General features: G+C 39.0%; 1 protein-coding gene across 1 annotated transcript; it reads right to left on the bottom strand.

Moving 5' to 3' along the window:
* Positions 1-403: 403 nt before the first annotated feature.
* On the bottom strand, positions 404-23786 carry LOC136678967 (mediator of RNA polymerase II transcription subunit 26-like). The gene is made up of 3 exons (XM_066657180.1): positions 23440-23786; positions 3626-3700; positions 404-3448 (listed from the first exon to the last, which is right to left on the bottom strand). Exons 1-3 carry the CDS (start codon positions 23509-23511, stop codon positions 1871-1873), a joined length of 1725 nt encoding a protein of 574 aa, XP_066513277.1. The 5' UTR covers positions 23512-23786; the 3' UTR covers positions 404-1870.
* Positions 23787-23898: the final 112 nt, after the last annotated feature.

The following is a 23898-nucleotide window of genomic DNA, read 5'->3' as shown; positions in this document are numbered from 1 at the left end:
CGCATTAATGTGCCATCCTGGATGAGCTGCACTACCTGAGCAACTTCTGTGAGTTGTAGACATGGCCTCAGGCTACCTCTAGCAGAGAGATCTGACAGGAGACGAATGAAAGAGTGACCAAGACATCAACAGGAAAGGATGAGAACAGAGAAATAGTCTGTGGAATAGGATAAATTCCAACCCTCCGTTTTGTAGATATGTTTTGCATGTACCAGATGCTTGCTAATATGGTCTGTAATTTTTAGACTGTTTGCCTTCTTTTACAGGTTTCCACCACCACAGCTAATTAAGAACACATTAATTCAAATGAAATAAATTGTTACTAACACAATTTACCATTATTGCAATGTTTCAAATCAGTTCATTTATTTTAAACATATGAGACATACTGAACACTGAACAAATGTACTGATAAAATGATTGGATCAAAATGAGCTGGCCTTTGGCTTTATTGTAGATTTGCAATACCTTTAACAGGAGTGGAACTCACTAGATGACCATTGCATCAAACAATGCATATCCCTGCAATGGTTTTTTAAGGTTTTTGTGTGTGTGTGTGTGTGTGTATATATATATATATATAATATATGTGTGAAGCTAGCAGAAGCCATTCAAAATTGTCAAAGGCACATTGGTAGGGCGAAGTTAAGAGAGCACAGTGTAATCCAGAAGCAAATAAATTTCACCACCTTTTATATATAAAAAAAAAAAAAAATACAAAAAAAAAAAAACCCACACCATTCATATTGTGTCAAAAACATTTTGTAATACAATCACATCCTGAATGGATCTACCAGCAATATACCAGTTTTCTACAAAACAAAGAATCATCCCATTAAAATGCCTGAGGTCCAAATATCTTACTTAACAAACCAATATTTGGGTTTTATATGGATTGTAAGAATATGACAATTATGAGCAGACACTGCAACAATCTGTCCAATGGTGTGTGGTCTCCAGTTATTCATGTAAAAAGGGAAGAACGCTTTAGTGCCCAAAATTTGCAAAGTGTATTCAAATTAACTTTAATTTTTCTCTTTTCCTGTCTTGTAAAACAATGAACATGTAACGAAATGTAAGTACAACCAGTTACACCATTTTCATGCTTTCTGGTCCACACAGTATCAAAATCTGGGATATCACTTTCAACTTTACATGGTTTTTCATAGGGCATGAAAGTATTATTTCCTTTGTAAAGCTTGCGCACCGATTTATCCAAGAAAGAAACTTTGTTGTTTTAAAATCTAAGAAAAACAGACTTTTTTTTTTATCCTGAAAATCCTATACACAACCAAAATTAATGTGAAGAACAAGTAAGGTTTGGAATGTTGATGGCTCGATAGTTAGCACACGAGAGACAAATATGTATAAGCCTCATGTACATTAAAAATAAATGGTCTAATATGTGATTTAAAAAAATCAATAAGCCTCGCTGGTCGTTTATACATTTCAAATGATAACCCTTCTGGTAACAAAAAGAGAAAAACAAAAGTCAAATAAATAGATGCATACAAGATTAAAAAAGTATAATTTATTCTTTGTCACATAAATCTCTTTGTAACTGTTGAAGATTATGTCTTGCTTTCAACTTGCTCAGACTATTCACATGTGCAGGTACTGGCTCAGAAACTATTATTGAGCCATTACTTACAACTTCTCTTTTTTTTTTTTGCAAATTAAGGTTGGTAGCAGCACATTACAAATGGGACATCTTTTATTATTGTTTTTAATTTATTAATTTATTTAAGACCCCTTTTCAGTTAAATTATCAGAAAACTTCAGTATGGAAAAACAGGGCCAGGATTTCTGTCACTAAACTCACATTGGGGCAATGCAAATTGTATGTAAAGCCATCAGAGCTCCTGTGTTCTTAGTCTAGGCAGACGTATGGCAAGACATTTAATCTGGTCTCATCACCATGAGAATCTAAAGATATACACTCTGTCCAATCATACCAGTTGTCCTTTGTGTCATAACAACCGTTTACTCCTGGCCAGTGTGCCTTATGTATTCTGTGAAGGTCCTCAAGCATAACCTCCCGACTCACCCCAGGGAGTTCTGTGTAAGATCCACTTGGTACTAAAACATGTGTCTTTCTGGATTCTTGAATACCATCCTCCTCTCGTCTCAGATACTCAGACATGAAAAAATGTGCTCCGTGTGTTTGTGCTCCAGATGAACTAAGAACATTACTCTGAAGGTTTAGGTAAGACTGAATTATTTCATTTCTTGAGAGCTCTTTCCAGTTGGTGTGATGGAAAGGACTGGGAACTGTCATGGATTGCCTCTGCTGGGGTAACTCAGTCTTTGGAGGTTCATAAACTGGTTGTCCCTGGCTACCCTCTTCATGATGAGATTCCTTTGGAGTTAGAGGCTTGATCTGTCCAGTCACTGGATCAAACGTCAATCTGCGTTCTTTTAATCGAACAGGCTTTGTCCGGTCTTCTGAGGACTGTCCTTGAAGATTTACCATGTAGTCTCTGGCCCTGTACTTCTTTCTTTTTTTGTTAAAGGTTACTTCTGGCACATCCTTAGAAACCTCAGACGAGAAGATTTGCTTATGCATCTCTGAAGGCTCATGTGTTATACTGTGCAAGGGCTCAGAAGTTCTCTCTGTTGATCTGTGCAAATCCTCTAGGTTTAGAACTGAGGGATCATTAGCATTAAACACTTGAGTTGGGGGTGTTAAAGGCATTAGAGAGGGCACTTGGACAGAATTCTGAGATGGGCTAAGGAAAATCCCTTTTGCTGTGTAAGGTGAAGACCTGTTAGCCAATGTTTCTTGTGTTACATTGCATGGATTTAATGATGAGAAATGGTGACTACTGGAATTAGCCTTCTCAGTCCCATCTATTATTTTTGTTTGCTGCTGTAACACTGAAGTTTTAAGTAAAGAAGAAGTGCTAGGGACTTTGGTAAGGCCAGGGGAACTTGGACGAGGTTTAACAGGATTGACAGGGATTTTGTTTTGTCTATCATTCTCAAGATGCTCTGGACAATTCTTATCAGAAACTGTATCATCTTGTTTTACCAGAAGAGGCTCAGGGCTGCCAGCAATTCCATTTGAGGGTGGGGTGGACAAAAACATTTGCCCATGCGTTAATGTTTTAAACATTTTTGTTGGCATATTCGGGCTATTTCTTTGGTCCCTGTTTTTCCGGCTTCTTGATTTTTCTGCCATCAGAGAGAATGTATTATGGATGTCATTTCTGGTTTTAAGTTCTGGTGCAGTTTTAGCTGGTTGTGGTACAGATGGGTCTGGACGGCAGGGGTGAGAACCACCATTGGCAGAACCTGGGCCACTTGGCACTCCTCGAGATGAAGGGTCACTTTGGCTTGGCTCAATTAGCTTTTGCCAGTTTCGAAGGAGTTTCTTGGCACGTTTAGCAAGGTCTTCATCCTTTGTCTTTTTCCTCACATCATTTATAAGCTTTCCTAGACGAGTTTCCTACATTAAAAAAATATTCAAAGTCATTATTCAAAGATTTTTATTCCTCAACTGGTTTGTGAAGCTATGACATAACAGATTTTTGACCAATATTTCATTAAACTCATTCAATTGTACTCCTGAATGGGTTAGAACATCTGAGAAAGCCATAATGCTAAATATTAGATAATTACCAACCTCAAGTGCTTCTTTGGTGATCGGATATTTCTCCAAATTGCTGATAACGTCAAGTACTGCAACCATGTTACAGATCTGTCAAAGAAAATTATGAGCAAATTAACATTTGCAGAATGCAAAACAAATCGTAAATACATAAATATGTTGTATGCAAATATTTGGGAACCCAGGCCACAATACATATTGTAGATATTTGAAAAGAAAAATTATTGCAGCAACAAATTTGTATAAAAAAAGGAAGAATTTTTGTAATGTAGTGATTCATAATTGAGTAAAAAAAAAAAAAAAAAAAAAAAAAAGATTTGCACCAATTCTGCTTACAAGTAAAATAGTACAAAAACATTTTATGTAGCACTGTATTAACTTATTCACAAGGATTTTACCATTTTTTATATCACATGTCATACTATTCTAGCGGTTTTCACAACAGTAGTTGTCAAAAAGCAGCTTCACAGAGTTCTGGGTCAAGTCTCCTATGAACAAGCCAGGGGCACAATGGCAAGGAAATCTCCCTCAACATATGAGGAAGAAACCTTGGAAAGAACCAAGATTCAGGGGGAAACCATCCTCCTCTGGTCAACACTAAAGGGCAAAACTAATAACAGAACAGAATTAAACGTGAATTTATAGATATGAGTTATAGGTGATATGAAGGCAAATAATTAATGATGAAAATGTGAGACAGAGCAGGTGGTGGTCAGATAATCTGTGGAAGGGTAAAAGTAGTTGCAAAAATGATGTGTTAGCCCAAATGGTCTCTGCATGTCCAAGCATGCTGCTGGTGTTGCAAGTGAGACAAGGCCAAGATCTTGTACAGAATGCATAGGGGCATGGCTGGATCAGGACAACACCAGGTAGAGCTGCAGGAACAGGAGGGGGGGGGGGTTGCTTGGGTGTGGAATAAGGGAGTTTGCTGTCTGGTTGGTGGTTACTAGAAAACCAATTTTAATAAGCTATAATTATGGTAGTAGGACAGAGTTAATACAAAGTAGAAATAATTATGTAGTTAAATCAATTTGAATCTGAATTTTGAATATTTTATTTATATTTGTCTGAATATTTTATATTTGTATATTTATATTATTTTTGTATGCCATTTGCTAAACTTGAAATTCTGAGGTTCTTAAGTATTCAGGTTTGTAAAATACACATTTAAAAATGCAGATTTAAACAATTCTGATAAAAAACAGTCACATTTTAAAAATACAGACCCATAAATTCATGTCTAAAAATTGAGATTGCAAAAATACAAATCTAGGACAGAAATCAACCACCGGGCTTCTCAGACAGAGTAAACTTCCACAGAGGGATCGAACGCAGCATTAGATTAGATTCAACATTAATGTCATTACACACCTACAAGTACAAGGCAACAAAATGTATTTTAGCATCTAACCAGAGTGCAATAAGCAGTAAGTGACAGAATGTACAATATATACAAAATATAGACAGAGGTATGGGCAAATATACATGTGAACATATTAGAGGTATTTTAAAATTTTGTAATATATACATGTGAATGTTACAGGGGTATTGTAAACATAATATACAGTTTGGATAGAAAATACTACATGACAAACAGATGGAACAGAAAAATACATATACAAGTGTGACATACATATGAACTACAGGGATTGGATTATGAAACTGAAACACCTGTCATTTTAGTATGGGAAGTTTCATGGCTAAATTGGACCAGCCTGGTGGCCAATCTTCATTAATTGCACCAGTAAAAGCAGGGTGTGAATGTTCAATTAGCAGGGCATGAGCAGTTTTGCTCAAAATATTGCAATGCACACAACATTATGGGTGACATACAAGAGTTCAAAACAGGACAAATTGTTGGTGCACGTCCTGCTGGCGCATCTGTGACCAAGACAGGGAGTCTTTGTGATGTATCAAGAGCCACATTATCCAGGGTAATGTCAGCATACCACCAAGAAAGACAAAACACATCCAACAGGATTAACTGTGGACCCAAGAGGAAGCTGTCTGAAAGGGATGTTCGGGTGCTGACCCGGATTGCATCCAAAAAAACATAAAACCACAGGCTGCCCAAATCACGGCAGAATTAAATGTGCACCTCAACTCTGCTGTTTCCACCAGAACTGTCCGTCGGGAGCTCCACAGGGTCAATATACATGGCTGGGCTGCTATAGCCAAACCTTTGGTCACTCATGCCAATGCCAAACGTTGGTTTCAATGGTGCAAGGAACGCAAATCTTGGGCTATGGACAATGTGAAACATGTATTGTTCTCTGATGAGTCCACCTTTACTGTTTTCCCCACATCCGGGAGAGTTACGGTGTGGAGAAGCCCCAAAGAAGCGTAACACCCAGATTGTTGCATGTCCAGAGTGAAGCATGGGGGTGGATCAGTGATGGTTTGGGCTGCCATATCATGGCATTACCTTGGCCCAATACTTGTGCTAGATAGGCGCATCACTGCCAAGGACTACCAAACCATTCTGGAGGACCATGTGTATCCAATGGTTCAAACATTGTGTCCTGAAGGCGGTGCCGTGTATCAGGATGACAATGCACAAATACACACAGCAAGACTGGTGAAAGATTGGTTTGATGAATATGAAAGTGAAGTTGAACTTCTCCCATGGCCTGCACAGTCATCAGATCTAAATATTATTGAGCCACTTTGGGGTGTTTTGGAGGAGCGAGTCAGGAAACGTTTTCCTCCACCAGCATCACGTAGTGACCTGGCCACTATCCTGCAAGAAGAATGGCTTAAAATCCCTCTGACCACTGTGCAGGACTTGTATATGTCATTCCCAAGACGAACTGACGCTGCATTGGCCACAAAAGGACGCCCTACACCATACTAATAAATGATTGTGGTCTAAAACCAGGTGTTTCACTTTCATTGTCCAACCCCTGTAATTTACAGTTTGGTTTACAATGGAAGTGTTGCATATGTTTATATTAAATGAATATGCAGAATGTGTCAAAACTGAAATATAACATACAATTGATATACAATGCAATATATAGTACAGAAAATGTAGTGGAGTCAATGACCAGAATACAGATGTGTGAGTGTTAATGTTGGACAGAGTTCAGTAAGGAGACAGCTCTGGGGAAAATGCTGTTCCTCAGTCTACTTGTCCTGGTCTGGAGGCTCCTGAAGCACCTGCCAGAGGGCAAGGCGGCAAACAGACTATGAGCAGGGTGGGAGGAGTCTAAGAATGCTGTGAGCTCGACGCAGACAGCATTGCTTCGGGACGTCCTCAACTGATGGAAGTGGAGTCCCTTGATCTTCTGAGCTGTTTTTACCACTTGCTGTAGTGACTTGCGGTCTGCAACAGTGCAGTTCCCATACCAGACTGTAATACAGCTGGGCAGGAAACTCTCAATCACACAATAATAGAAGTTCACCAAGATGGCTGGAGACAGGTGTTGTCTCTTTAGTGTCGTCAGGAAAAAGAGGCGCTGGTGAGCTTTCTTGACCAGGCTGGAGGTGTTGGAGGACAGATCCTCCGATGTGTATTCCCAGGAACTCGAAGCTGGCGACATGTTCAACAGCCATCCCGCTGATATAGATGGGGTTGTGTGTGTCACCTTTCTCCTCCCTGAAGTCTATGACGAGTTTGTTTTGTTGGTGTAACGGAGCAGGTTATTGTCAGCACACAATGCGGCCAGATGTTCTGCTTCCTGTTATTGTCCAGATGTGAGTACACAGAATGTAGCGCAATGGAGACTGCATCCTCTGTGCTCCTATTGGTGTGGTATGCAAACTAATATGTATCCAGTGTGGGTGGAAGGCAGTCCTTCAGTTGTGCCAGGAACAATCTCTCAATACACTTCATGATGATGGGTGAGAGTGCTACAGGGCGATAGCCATTCAGGCATGTCGGGTTGGAGTGTTTGATACTGGTATGATTGACATGGATTTGAAGCATGGTGGCATAGCAGCCTGGGCAAGGGACAGGTTGAGGATGTCCGTGAAAACTCCAGTGTGCTGCTCCACACATACTTTCAGCACACAATGTCCTATGATATGCTCGAGTCGCCATCTACTCCAAATCACAGTGTCCTCTTCTCAAATTCACCAATCACAGCAGTATCACACCATTCCATTTCCTGCCCTAAGCCCCAAGTACTTCCTTGAAGTGAGCATTTTAATGACAGTTTAAGCATGAGCAAAAGGGGCGCAGTGTTCAACTGATCAAGGTCTGAGTGTAGAACTTTGTTACTGCCTTTGTGAAGAGTTCACCACAGCTTTTTATAGTTCAAGCACTTTTTCAAATTACTCAAATTTGTAACTGCAAGTGTTGTCAAAATATGCATTGTGTTTTCTCAATGGCCAGTTGTTTGAAATTGAAACTATATGAACTAGTCTCTGGAATTTCACTTTATGCCCAAACAACTGACCTTGTTGGAATCTGCAGAACCTGTAGGTAAATAATTATAAAAAAAAATAAAGTTCAACATTTGGGCAAACTGTTGCCGCAATATATCAATTAATCGAAGTGTGCAGAGCTTTATAAATTCTTTCAGCTATAACTTAAACAAATTAAGCCCAATCAAGACCAAACTTGACATAAGTATGTAGGGCCTTACCCTGAAGCATCATGACCAATATGATCAAAATCTACCAAAAGGGGGCACTACAGTTGGACAGTAACTAATTAAATGTTTTTTTTTTGTTATAGAACCATCTAGGATTGCAGTGGCACCACATCATGTCATCTGATCCTCATAAAGCATTTGAAGTTTTGAAATTTTTGGGGAAAGAGTTTTTGAGTTATAGGTGCATTTGTGATTTGTAGAATTCATGCTGAATCTCTGGAAGGGGCCTGTAAGCCACAACATTTTATTGATATTTATTAAAGTACTTACTTAAATTACTTAAAGTAAACTTTAAGATTCAGCTGATACCACATATATCCATGTTAGGAAAATATCCACAGAATAAGACCTGCTTAAATAGTCCTGTATGTGCATTTCTAACATGAATGACTGTAACTGCTTAGCAACACTATGGGAGAGTAGTAAATTCTTTCACCGCCAGATAAAACTACAAAACTAAACATTGTTTTGTTGATCTATATGGGGGTTAAGATCCTATTCACCTGCACAGGTCATACCATATGAGCATGAATATTTATCATAATTAAAAAGTCTCCTGTACCTCTTGAAGTGGCCATTTACCCTCACCAAATAGGAAATACACTTTGTTATGGTGTACTGGATGTACTGAGTATATTTCTATTGTTTACACTTGTTTCTCAGAGTACAGGGTCCCTTTAAATGCCTGACGTGTTAAAAGCCAAGAGCTGCACTCTGATTGGCTGTAGAGCAAAGCAACCCCCCCCCCACCCACCTGCATTTAAATATTTTATATTTTTATATAACTATAGTAGCCGGTCCGATTTTAAGAGCACAGCTCACACATTACTAATATTACACACAGACCCCCTGACAGTACGCACATCACAAACTGTCAGACATGCATCACAAATAATCTTACACTGCACAGACCTACTATATACTATATTACAGTTTATTGTACCAATATTTCTCAGCCATAAAATGAAGTACATAGACTAAAATAATAAGGTCTAAAGAAATTAAACTTGGTCAACTATTGGTGCTTTCTACTGTTGGTACTTCTACTGTTACGCTGCGCTGTGTATGTGTGTTCTCTCTCTCTCTCTCTCTAAATTTATAGGTTCTGCAATCTGTTCCAGTCTGTTTGTTCCCCTGTCTACAGTTCATTCCATATTCCAGTTCGTGTGTTTGTTCATCGTCCTGAGTCCGGTCCATCATCCAGTCCATGTGTTGTGTCTGTCATCACTTCGTCTAAATCATCTCGGCGGGAGTCGTAAATACATGTCTGTGTACGCTGTTAGAGAGCTTTGTTTTGTGCTGTGATTTGTATTGTGTATCTTGAATTCTGTTTGCCTGGTTTTGACTTTGATCCATTCCTATTTCGACTACGAGTTTGTTTTTGCCCTTTTGAATACTGATGCTAGAGCTATCTTTTGTAAATTATTGTAACACTGTGTATATATTTCACCAGAGTAGGGTTGGCTGCCGTTTGTTTTGGGAGTGGGTTTTGTGTGTGTTTTTGTGGATAGACAGGGAGGAAGGTAAGGTGTTGTCTTTTGTTTCCTTTTGTTTACACTTAGGTAAGTTAGAGCTGTTTGTGGGTCAGTTAGGAGGGGTGTTTGTTTGTTGTTTTTGTCGGCTAAAGGCCATCCTGAAGTTCACTGGTGTTTGGTTTCATTGTACATATCACATTTACAATATATATTCTATTCATTATTCATTCTGTGTTTCCGTTTGTGTCCTTTTTGTTTCACCATTTACATCTGTTACAGTTATTCCCTTCATATATATTAATTTCAACCCATTCCTCATTCTGTTACGGCTCAACCCTAGACTGGGTCGTAACAATCAAGCTCAATGAGCCACAACTGATGCTATAGAGAAGGCCAATGTTCCTGCAACATGTCAAACCGTCTACATGGGTGCATCTGTATAAACTATTTGTGTTAAAACTCAAGCAGAGTAAGGGACATCCACATAATATGTACAGGGCATGTTCATAAAATTAGAATATCATGAAAAAGTTGGTTTCAGTAATTCCATTCAAAAAGTTAAACTTGTATATTATACTCATTCATTACACACAGACTGATATATTTCAAGTGTTTATTTCTTTTAATTTGGTGATTATAACTGACAACTAATGAAAAACACAAATTTAGTATATCAGAAAATTAGAATATTACTTAAGACCAATACAAATAAGTGATTTTTAGAAATGCTGGCCAACTGAAAAATATGAACATGAAAAGTATGAGCATGTACAGCACTCAAAACTTAGTTGGGGCTCCTTTTCCCTGAATTACTGCAGCAATGCGACGTGGCATGTAGTTGATCAGTCTGTGGCACTGCTCAGGTGTTATAGAGCCCAGGTTTCTCTGATAGTGGCCTTCAGCTCTTCTGCATTGTTGGGTCTGGCATATTGCATCTTCCTCTTCACAATACCCCATAGATTTTGCTGGCCAATTAAGAACCATGGTCCTTAAACCAGGTACTTGTAGCTTTGACACTGTGTGTAGGGGCCAAGTCCTGTTGGAAAATGAAATCGGCATCTCAATAAAGTTTGTCAGCAGCAGGAAGCATGAAGTGCTCAAAAACTTCCTGGTAGATGGCTGCATTGACCTTAGACCTCAGAAAACACAGTGGACCAACACCAGCAGATGATATAGCACCCCAAACCATCACTGACTATGGAAACTTTACACTGGACCTCAAAAGCAAAATTTACTGTCATCAGAGAACATAACTTTGGACCACTCAGCAGCAGTCCAGTCCTTTTTACTTTTAGCCTAGGTGAGAGAATTCTGACGCTGTCTCTTGTTCAAGAGTGACGATACAAGGAATGCGACAGCTGAAACACATACATCTGTGCGGGGTGGTTCTTAAAGCATTACAAAAAAATCTCCACAGTAAAATTTCTTCATATTCAGGATATCAATAGTCTGTTATATTGTGTCTTTAGTGAGCCTTTCTGAGACACTTTGAAATTATTTTCCACAGAAGGAAGCTAAATGTGTAGTTTTTCCACAGTATGGAATTTGTGTTCTTATTTTGCCATCTAGCAGTGACAGAATGCAACTAGTGCACCATTTAAGGTGAAACAGAAAATCCAAATTAATTGATTGCTTATCCTTTGTATCCCGGATGTGTACTCTGAATTTTGTAACTCATACTTTAGCATCTGAATTTGGCCTATTGAATTTGAGCAACTAGAAATATATAGTTTGAATTATTTTAAGCTTGATTTTTTTTTATCTGAATTTATTAACCTTAAATAATAACAGTGAAAACGTGTTCTTGAGAATTCACAAGTTCAATTCAAGAGCAATTATATTCAGATGCATAATTGCGAAGCAAAATATTCAGAAGTGTAAATCTGAAGACTTAAATTCAAAAGCACCAAAATTCAGATGCATAATTTCAGTGCAAAAAAATTCAGTGCTACAAATTCAAAAGGTGGTAATATTTCAAAGTCTGATGAGATAGATTTGCTTCCATACCTTTGTTTTGAGTTAATTAGCTGATTATTTTGGGTCACCAGGTGTCTTCAATATTGAACCTAATTAACTCAACTAATTAACCTAATTAACTAAATATTCTAATTTTCCGAGATACTGAATTTGGGCTTTTTCTTAATTGTCAGTTATAATCATCAAATTAAAAGAAATAAACACTTGAAATATATCAGTCTGTGTGTAATGAATGAGTATAATATAGGTTAAGTTTCACTTTCTGAATGGAATTACTGAAATAAATCAACTTTTTCATGATATTCTAATTTTATGACCAGCACCTGTACATTAGCCTCCTGGCAGCAGATGGCCTCGCTCACAGTCGGCATTTCAGTGCAGTGAAAACATGTGCAGCACTTAGCGTTTCCCACCCTCTCCAAACCTGGGGGAATGGCTGGATGCTCCTTTACACAAACGCATGTTTGCACCATTCCTCTTTCTTTTCTCCTCAGTCGCTCCAAGGTATAAGCCATTGGCTTTCTTGGAACTTAATCAAAATTCCTTCCAGATTTGTCTAAAGCCATGATATTGCCAAAACCACGAGCACGTTTCTGTCGTCCGCCCATGTCCTCCCGTGTCTGGTTCCAACCAACCAACCTCGTGACGATCACTGATGCAACGGCAATATGGCCGACACTATCAGAATGAATTAAAATTTAATGTATATAAAATATTCTCTAAATATTTTTTCAAACACATTTAAGTATTCAGAAAACACATAAAAATGAAAAGTGTTTCATGTCCACTTTAAGATGTGAAAACCCTCAAATAAAAGCTGAGATTTTGCACTTTGTAACTGTGTTGATATAACTCTATCTAATGTGTGTTTTGGTACACAGCCAAAATGCCCAAACTTGTATCACTGACCAAATATTTCTGAGCCTAGCTGAAGTTCTGTCATTCAATTAGCAAAACTAGCTGTAACATCAGTAGAGAAGGAGTAACCTGAAAATGGGTGATGAACCCTCTGGAATCTGAGGCCTTTCTGACATGTCTGAGTTGATTTTAGCCCATTTCTCCTACCTAAAAAAATTCCAAAACGTGAAAGATTTATGTATGTCATTCATCTGTTTGTCATTTAAACTAATTTTAAACATGGGCTTCCCATAAACCTATTTTCAAAGGTGTCAAAATATAGTGAAAAAACACATTGTGAACACTTATGAAGTATTCTTTTGACTTCTGAACTTTGTTGACATGGGTGTTGGCTACACTGGTGTTTACAGCTCTCTAACATTTTATGTAGCTTTATTAGCTACATAAGTAGCATATTGCTACAAATATGATGTGACACAGTTTTTCTCAATACCTGTGGCTCACACTTTGACTATTCATGAGATAGATATGAAAACACAGGTGAGAAATCAAATTATTTCTATAGGGCTGTTTACAACTGTTGTTGTCACAAAGCAGCTTCACAGAAATCCAGTAAAAATAAAGTTTTAACATGAAATGTTAATGTTTCACTTACTAATCACAAAAATGAAGCCATTCCTCATCAGGCAGTTAAGATGACTGTGCCATCTTTAAGCTCCTCTCTCTGTGTGAAAACACAGCCATGTGCATTTGTTTTTATGACTAAAATGAGCGTTTTCACCTGCCGTAATCCTCCAATAAAGAGACTGCATTATCATTCTATTATCATATGAATACGAATGGGTGGGCCTTCAAGGGTTGCAGTCTGAAGAGAGATACGTTACTTATCTTTCTATAACAACCAGGTAAAAATAAATTTATTTTCAACCTCCATATATTTGAAAGGTAGACCCATTTATTTTATGCTTATTATGTTTCTAGAACAATACCTCGCTGAGTTGTGTTAGTGTTTTGGTGCAAGTTCTGATTTATCCAGCGAGCAGGAGCGCAAACTGGTTAAAGAGACTCCCATTATATTTATATTACCTCGTTCAATAAACTGCTGTTGGAATTTCACACTCCACCTTAAAATTCTGGTCATATTAATCTTCCTTAAGTCAGTGCCTTATGGTCTTAGGCTCCATGTGCATGAGTCTGTGCATTGTCTATGAGTGTCTGGGAAAGTGGCAGAAAAATGTCAGTGTTCCGGCTATATATTTCCCATTAGGGGACCATATCCTATTTGAATGAGTGCTATACAAAAACTGTACACCTCACTGCAAATCTAATTACTTTGTATGAGAAAGAACCCTTTCGCAATTGTGGTGGAAAATTATGACAGAAATAAGAAAACCGAGTCTCTGAGTCGGCATCAAGTAAAACAATAATTTATTTAATTGAGAGAGACTACTACACGTAGCACCGTTTCCTCTCTCACTGACCATTTCTTAACCAGAGTATTTCATACCTGTAATTCCCCCCCCCACCCTCATTACCATGGCACCCTCTGAAGTTACCATCTGCTCGCTTTTTTACATTTCAATCACATTTCAATGTATCCTGTTCTTAGTATGACTCCAAGCCATTTTACCATTTGTTTAACTCTCTTTTGCATATCTTTTACCTTTCACAATGCATTCTATGCACACCCTATTTAGTTGGTCTCGGTTGTCTCCTCTCTCTGGTCTGGAGACAAAAGGAGTTGTGTGGAAGGTGTCGATATGCTGTTATTTGAGACACACGCACACACATAAGTCTGCTGTTTCACACAGAGAATTAGGAATAAAAAAATTTTAGTTACACAAGCATACATGGTCATTGCTGATTAAAAATACCTCTATTGATTATGAATCATTTCAACAAACAAATTCCATCACACGATTGATTTGGTGTAAGAACTGTGCAGATGGAGCAAGAAATTGTTTGTGTTCTGGCAGTGTAAACACACAAACATTAAAAAAAAAAAAGTTGTGCTGACCAGGAAAAAAAAAATACATTGAAATCTGATGCCTGGGACTCTCCAAAGTGCTGAACACTCATAACTCAAATATTCTACTGTGAATTGATTTCATATTCGCTCAAACACTCTCTCCCTCACTCGGTCGCACTCTCCCTAGCTCTCCAAAACAAAAACCTGGTGCTGCACTAAGTATCGCCCCTCTAGAAATCCATTCATGCAAAACCAGCATTAAATGTAACTTTCTCCTTCTAAACATTAAGAAAACAGGGGTTCAGCTTCTAGGTCCAAAAGTGGCAAGAAAAAAATTTTCAGATTTCATTTTAAATCTTCCTGAATTTTCAGTTATACTTTGATATCATAATTGATTCAGATTTATCATTCAATCAACACATAGGCAGAATCACTTGGACAGCTTTTTATTTACATCTTTGCCACATTGCCAAGGTAAGAAATGCCTTATCCATTTCTTATAAAGCCCCCCAAACTCTGGAATGATCTTCCAGAAACTCATTTGCTCAGTTTAGTTTTGGTAGTTAATGCTACTCCTTAAATAAAGGCGGCAGGATCGAGGGATGTTCTTTCTCTGCTTTACATACACCCAAACTGATCAAAACTAAGTCTATCCCTCTACCTTTTTCAGAGTAAACGACCGCCTACCTGTACGGCTGGACACCGATGGATGACTGACTGTCGAGATCCTGCTTCACACTATCTGCACATTCTCCAGCCACCACCACTTGCTTTAGACTAGCTGCCCAACCTACACTGAACTTTTCACTGACTCCTAATTAATATTACCAGCAGAATGACAAGAGGAAGATAGGCTCCCCCCTTGTGAGCCTTGGTTCCTCCCAAGGTTTTTTCCTCAGCACTGAGAGAATCTGTGTCTTTCTTTGACCATCATCCCTCACACCTACTCGTCTAGCCCATCTCCTTCTTTCTTCAACCATCACCCTTATCACACCTACCCCTCCTCTCACTCCTATTCTTTCTCCTACCCCTCCAGATTTCCATCCTCTCTCACCTTTTCCCTCCTTCCTGCCTGCCTCACACCTCCTCTTCATACTTACGCCACCTCTTACTCCTCTCCTGAATACCATATTCTTCATCACCCTTATTCTACATACCCCTCCTCTCACTCCTCTTCTTCCTCCTACTCCTCCCCCCAATTCTCAATGTATATGTAAACCTCCTAAAATGTATTTGGGCAAACTGAGATCATCAAGTTGTACTCATACATGATCCTGTGTATGTGTAAATAAACTCCAGTCAACGCCGCACTCCAGTCTCCTGACTCTTAAATGCCAAATTTCTAACAGCACTGATGGAGTTTTTCCTTCCCTCTGTCCCTTGGGGATTTTTACATTCTTTACATTTCATGTCAAAACTTAGTCTTTACTGTGAAGCTGCTTTGTGACAACATAAGTTGTAAAAAGTGCTATACAAATAAATTTGATTTGATCGATCATTAATATTGGTATCGGCTACTCCAAGATGATAATTATCGGTGTTATTAAACACAACCATCTTTACATTTAATTAAGCAGAATATAGTTATGATTAAAAAACAGCGCTGTTTGTAACTGAGATTCAAAGTCTCATTAAAATGTTGATCAAACCATTTGCACTCTGATATTGTGTCTTAAATAATCTAGAGATCTCATCTGTTTTTGTGTAAAGTTAAAGAGAAAAGCTGTGGTGATCTCATCAGAAAGGCAGTAAAACCCTGTGTCCCGTGTGTTTGTGTGGGTTATGGACAGAGGAGCTGCCTTTCTGTCAGAAAGTAAAAGATGCATGTCAGATTTTATCGTAATCTTTTATTCATATCACAATATATTTCTTAATTTTGGTTGACACAATATGATTCTGATAACAATATAAACAGAATAAAAAAAAAAACAAGAAAAAGGAACATATCACCATCAAACTAATGGCTTTGTTGATGTTAATATTTTTAAACTAATTTTAAATTGAGTGCACTGAACTGCTGACAGTGCCCTGTAATGAACATCAGTCAGTGAAAGATGTTGTAAATAATGTTTATTGAAATATTGAATATTTGTTTAAAAAGAAAAAAATATATAGAAATAATTTATATTGTTATATACTAACCGGATTCCAAAAAAGTTGGGACACTAAACATATTGTGAATAAAAACTGAATGCAATGATGAGGAGATGGCAAATGTCAATATTTTATTCGTAATAGAACATAGATGACAGATCAAAAGTTTAATCTGAGTAAAAGTAAAAGTAACATTTTAAAAGGAAAAATATGTTGATTCAAAATTTCACAGTGTCAACAAATACCAAAAAAATTGGGACAAGTAGCAATAAGTGGCTGGAAAAAGGAAACTGAGCATATAACGAACAGCTGGAAGACCAATTAACACTAATTAGGTCAATTGACAACATGATTGGGTATAAAAAGAGCTTCTCAGAGTGTCAGTGTCTCTCTGAAGCCAAGATGATAAGAGGATCACCAATTCCACCATTGTTGCACAGAAAGATAGTGCAGCAATACCAGAATGGTGTTACCCAGCGTACAATAGCAAAGAATTTTAAGTTATCATCATCAAGCGTGCATAACATCATCAAAAGATTCAGAGAATCTGGAACAATTGCTGTGCGTAAGGGTCAAGGCTGTAAAACTCTACTGGATGATCATGATCTCCGGGCCCTTAAACATCACTGCACCTCAAACAGGAATGCCACCGTCAAGGAAATAACAGAATGGGCTCAGGAATACTGTCAATGAACACAATCCACTGTGCCATCCGCCGTTACCAGCTGAAACTCTACAGTGCAAAGAGGAAGCCATTTCTAAGCAAGCTCCACAAGCTTAGACAGTTGCGCTGGGCCAGGGGTCTTTTAAAATGGAGAGTGGCAAAATGGAAGACTGCTCTGTGGTCAGATGAGTCACGATTTGAAGTTCTTTATGGAACACTGGGACGCCATGTCGTCCGGACCAGAGAGGACAAGGATAAACCAAGTTGTTATCGACGCTCCGTTCAGAAGCCTGCATCACTGATGGTATGGGGTTGTATGAGTGCTTGTGGCATGGACAGCTTGCATGTCTGGAAAGGCACCATTAATGCAGAGAACTATGTTCAGGTTCTAGAACAACATATGCTCCCTTCTAGACGTCATCTCTTTCAGGGAAGACCCTGCATTTTTCATCAAGAAAATGCCAGACCACATTCTGCAGCAATCACAACATCATGGCTACGGAGGAGAAGGATCCGGGTACTGAAATGGCAGCCTGCAGTCCAGATCTTTCACCTATAGAGAACATTTGGCGCATCATAAAGAGGAAGGTGCGACAAAGAAGGCCCAAGACAATTGAACAGTTAGAGGCCTGTATTAGACATGAATGGGAGAGCATTCCTATTTCTAAACTTGAGAAACTGGTCTCCTCTGTCCCCAGACGTCTGTTGAGTGTTGTAAGAAGAAGGGGGGATGCCACACAGTGGTAAAAAATGGCCTTGTCCAAACATTTTTTGGGATTTGTTGACGCCATGAAATTTTGAAACAACATATTTTTCCCTTAAAATGATACATTCTCTCAGTTTAAACTTTTGATCTGTGATTTGTGTTCTATTCTGAATATAATATTAGATGTTGGCACCTCCACATCATTGCATTTAGTTTTTATTCACAATTTGTTTAGTGTCCCAACTTTTTTGGAATCCGGTTTGTATATATATTGATATCGAATTATTGTCCAGCCCTAATCTCAACAACAGAACACATTTCTGCCTGAGCATTCAGTAAAATACTAAAATTGAACAAAGCTCAGCACAACTAGAACCAAAGCAATGGACACAAAGAGATGAGATGAAGTGTGTGCAAGTTCTACTTTCAGACCCCTTTATCAGTTGAAAACTGAGCCCCTGAAGTTCATGCTTATACTGTCATTAAAGTGAAAGTACTTAGGGGTCAGGGCAGGAATTGGGGACAACGACGTACTAATCTGTGATTGGTGGCTTTGAGAATAGGGCACTGTGTTATGTTTAACGCTGTGTTTGATCTCTCTGTGCAAGTTTACTTTTTCTGAGAAGCCCACTGGTTTTACTTGAATTTATGGGTCTGTATTTTTTGTGTGCATTTTTTTTACTCTGAATTCTTATTTATTTTAATGTCAATTTTTCAAATCTGAGTATTTCACCACTTAAAAAAATTAAAGTTCATCAAATGCCATGCAAAAATAATTCAAAAATAAAATACTCTACTTGGATTTTCCAGGACATCTGGTAACCCAGGCTGTAAATGTGTGAGTTCAGAATGGTTATTGCTTTTGGGAAAAAACTGTTCTTGAGTTTGTTTGTCTTTGAGCTGTCCTTGATTAGGCTTTTTGCTGTGCTGAGGCAGCGGGAGGTGTAAATGACTGGTGGGGGTCGAAATCAGGGGGGAGGTACTCCTTGATGCATTGAAGAACCTGTCTCTGGAAGCACTTCATGATTACCGGAGTGAGGGCCACTAGATGATAATCTGGATATGGGAGATGACTTCTGCACTGGGATGATTTTTGTTGATTTAAGGCAGGGAGGGATGACTGCCTGGGCCAGGGAAAGTCTGAAAATTCTGGTGAATGATGGGTCGAGCTGGTAAGCACACGCTTTAATCACCTTACCAGGTACACTGTCTGGGATGGTGGCTTTTGGTGGCCACTGTACAGGAACTGCCCTTCTAACAACATGTTCCTGTACAGTGAGTGGAGCTGTGCAGGAGCCAGGTCGGAGTGGCGGCAGGACTGGATTTGGAACCAGTAGGGGCAGGGCTGGAGCAGAAGAGTGTGGCAGAGATGTTTCAAAGCGAGCAAAGAAGCAATTTAGCTCCTCTGCTAGCAACATACACGGGTGTTCTATTGTCAGGTTACAGCCTCTGTAATTTGTGATGTCTTGTATGTCCTGCCACACCTCCCGTGTGTTGTTGCTGGACAGATGGGACTCTGTGTTCCTCTTATGGTCCCCCTTGGCTTTTTTAATACCTCTATTTAGGTCGGCTCAAGCTGCACTGCACTGCACTGAGTTCTGTCACCTAAACTGAAGACAGTGTTGCAAGCTCTGAGCAGAGTGCAGACCTGGCTGGTAATCCAAGGGTTTTTGATGCAGAACTTAATACAGTCCAGTACTGTTTCTGTGTTTATCCAGTTCCTGGTCTTCAAATAATTCCCAGTCTGTTTGTTCAAAACAGTCCTGTAGTTTGGAGAGTGCATTTCCAGGCCAGGTTGTAGCAGTCTTTATGGTGGGTCTGGCACTACGTCTGAGGGGGTGTAGTCTGGGAAAAGCAGGAGGGAAAGGCCTGACTGGCTAAGTTTGGGAAGGGGTATGTCTCTGTATGCATGCTTAATGGTGTAAACATGATCCAGAGTGTTCTCCCCTCTAGTAGAACACTTGACATGTAGATAAAATTTCAGGAATACAGTCTTAAAGTTGGCCTTTATATCTCCTGCAATTACGGGGTGCGTCTGCTGCTGTTCGTTTATGGTGCTCAGCAGGAAAGAGAGTGCCATGTCTACATTGGCGTCAGCTGGAATATACACAGCCATTACGATCAATACTGTTAGCTCTCTCGGTAGAAAAAAAAAGGCAGGCATCTTACAGACATGTACACGAAATTCGGTGAATTGTGTTTGTCTATGGTAGTCCCCTTGTTACGCCAGATACCATGCACGTAAATACAGAGCCCCGTCCCCCCTCCTCCCCTGCTCTTACTCGAGTCCTTAGTCCTGAGTGAGACCTGTTAGCTGCATGCTTGCATCGGGTATCCCTGAGTGAAGCCAAGTTTCTGTGATAATCAAAACACAGCAGTGACGAACATAGACATTTCCAGCAAGCTGTATTTCCAAGTCCTCCGTTTTATGCGCCAGGGATCTGGCATTGGAGACATACAGGCTTGGTAAAGGTGGCTTGTGTGGTTGTTTTCTTAGACTTAGCATAACACCATACCTGCATCCCTGCTTCTGCTTCCTTTCCCTTCTCAGTCTTTGCCGCCTCCTAGACCTGACAACAATCCATGGAGAGCCAGATGGTCTCACTATGTTTTCCAGGATGTTGTGTGTGTGTTAAAAAATAGTCAAAACAGATATTTGGTGCTGTTCACTGATGTCCAAAAAGGTTCTGGCAGGTGTAGCGGATGTTCAAGAAAGAAGGAACTAAAAAAAAAAAAAAAGAGCACGGAAAGGGAGAACTGTGAGCCTCTTCAGCCATGCGCTCCGCCATCTTGCCAGCTGAACTAGCTGTGCATATTAGTACTGTCTTATTCATGTTATGCTATTTACTTTCACTATTTTAGCACATTTGATGCTTTTGAGCACTGCAATAATTAACATCAAAATCACCCTCTAATAGCTGAAGCAGAAACTATTGGATACAATGGGCCTCATTAATGAAATGCGAGCAGAATTAATTTGCACGTAAATCCTTCATAAATCACTGTTTTGTAAATATCCGTATTCATCAAAATGTTTGTAGTCTCAAAATGTTCGTAGGTACAAACGGAATTTACACCTGCTCCTGAAAATGCGTAAATTGTGCATAATGTTTGAAAGATGTTGAAAGTATCATCTGACAACTATAATCAAACGTTAGGAGAAATCAATTAAAATGCACAAACAATCAAACCATAAATAATCAAACTAAATTTCACAAAACCATCCTCCTCTTAATACAGCCTGTAATTCAGAGCAAATTACAGTAGCCAAAGGGCCACTGTTTGCTGAATTATGTTGTTACTCATGTAGTCAAACAGTTACTTTAAGTGGATTATTTCAGTACAAAAGATTGTAGGGTCTGTAATTTGTGTAAATGGCTGATGTTGCACTGCTGCTGGATTTAACGGACAGTTCTGCAAAGAGAACTTTAAGGTCTTTGGAGACGATACAGGTTTATGGTTTATTGGCTGAGAAAGATTAACTATCAAGATAAATTCTTTTGTGCCATGTTTTAAAAACAACTTTGAGAAGGGAGTCCAACAGATCCTGTGCTGTTCCCAAGTCTGTTCAGGTGCTGTCCGTGTTTGGCTCCTTGGACACTGGAGCATACAAAACATGAATTTTAAGTCCTCAATCATTCAAGCATCACCCCAGGAATATTAAGGTATATTTGACGGACTATAACAGGTGTGAGGGTGTGCACACCAATATGAGGCAACACAGTGCCGGAGTACTTTCGCTGCGCACAGTTGTGCACCTCTGGTAGCTTAATAAAAATGAACACATTTGACGGAGCTCTTGCAAATCAGGAAAAAATATACAGACATTCATCCCTCTATGACAACCTATAGAGACAATCAAATGGCCCAATAATCAACTCATAGAAGGAACTAATTTCAAGAATAAACACCTTTAGCTGCCATGCAGCTTCCCTGCCTTTAACAGAATCATACAGGACAAACCTCATTGAATGTGCAGTACTGTGCACATGTCTTAGGCCCCTAAAATTATCATCATTTAAAACAAAGGTATCTTCTAAATAAGCGTGAAACTTGTATATAATTATATTTTATATAAGAAGGGCTCCTGCACTGTGGTAGTTGAGAGTATCTTTCTGCTCTTTAACCTGCTGTGTGAGATTGTGTGTGTATATATGCTATATATGTAATAAACTGACGTGTGTGTGTATTGAGCGTTGTTGATATTTAAATTAGTTTTTACCACAGAGAAATTTAATCCCAGACACTGTACTCTGCAGAAACTTAAACGTCAACACGGATCACATAGTAGTGTATTTGCAGGTGTCAGTGTATATGCACAAGCACAAATAAGGTGCCAAATTATCTGATGTAATATCGGCTAAAATTCCAATATTGGACCAATTGGACCAATCACAGTAACTAAAAAAAAAATCCATATCAGCAAATAATATATTGTCAGCCGATGTATTGTATTACCATTTGCCAACTACACTGACGTTTTACATGAAATGTATTAATCCATTAATTTGCTGCTGTTGCTTTTGTTATTATTATAGCCATTGACAAACATTACTTATTATGGTTACTTGGTTACAGCCAATTTTCTTTATCTAGCAGGATGAACTGACTTTTTGCCACTGCCCCATTACTGGATTTCTGTAAAGCTACGTTGTGACAGTTGTAAAAATCGCCACATAAATACATATAATTTACATTCAAAAAGGACAAAAAAAATATCCATGGCATTAAAAGTAAATGGAATGGGTCTTGTCTAACACTAATTACATTTCCAGGGATGGTCAAAAGTTAAGATAATAATGGTGCCCTTCAACTGAGGATTCAGGGAATAATTTATATTAGGCTGGGACAAAAACATGTTAATTATGACGTACATCGTACCCCACAGTGTTACTGTTCTGAGATGGCTTGCCCCCGACACATATTCCAAATGTCGTCCATGCTTTTGAAAGCATTTTGTAAGCTGAATACATTGAAACACCTTGTAACACAACTAAGCTAACTGCAAAGTTATACGTATCAACCATTCCATATAAAGGCACGTTTATGAACGTCAATGTCTCTTTCATATGTTAAAAGCGTTTAACATTCTTTATGAAGCTAACCCTAACCGGTGACCTACTGGTGAGATGTAGTTAGCTCAAAGCTAACGTTAATCGCGGTGCAATTTAGGCGTGAGGAAAACGAACCTGCTGGTGTATACTTAAACATACATAACAAGTGCATAATAGCATCACACTTTTTAGACCCCGTTTGTTACAGGACACTTTCAACGCCTCGTTCGTCAGCTCGCCGCTGTGCTTCGGCTAACAGTTTGCTCGCTGTTTCTAAACCAGCCATTTTACTTCATGCTATACCCAACAAATATTTGCACTGCCGTGTAATCACTTCGGATGGAATTCTGTTGTTTACGCGTATCAATTTTCTGTGTTTTAATACATGTCGTGTATCCAGCTCTGTGTTGGTAAGATTATCCAGGGGTACTTACATTGCTGTGGCTATCGATGGCCTGCAGCAGCCTCTCTCTGATCTGCTGCGGCGTTGCGGAGGCCGAGCTCATCGCCTGCTCAGTATGCGTCTGGCCGACGGGGAAAATCCTCCGAAAACCAGGGTACAATGAAGAAATTCACAAACCACTCAGAATACACAACGCGTACCAGAAAGGCATGTTTCTCATGTGATCCTTAGCTGAGGAGTTCATAAATTGTCTCAGTTTGGTAATAATTGCTGGATAGTAGCCTCTCTGCAATTCATCGCATCGGGCGCCCTCAGCCTTTACTGGACCAAAACGCTGCCTCAATGCATTGTGGGAAAATGGAACCTGAAACGTCATTACCTAACTGTGCTCCCAAAGTCCCGTATTCGAGACATACTTTCTATTCCTATTAATACCATCCACCGCTTTTATTTACCCTCCTCCATTACAGCAAAGGTGAAATATTTTGAC

Source organism: Hoplias malabaricus, chromosome Y, assembly GCF_029633855.1.
Source record: "Hoplias malabaricus isolate fHopMal1 chromosome Y, fHopMal1.hap1, whole genome shotgun sequence".
Lineage (NCBI taxonomy): Eukaryota > Metazoa > Chordata > Actinopteri > Characiformes > Erythrinidae > Hoplias > Hoplias malabaricus.
Note: the sequence above shows the minus strand (reverse complement) of the source record. Positions and strands in the feature narration are given on the sequence as shown.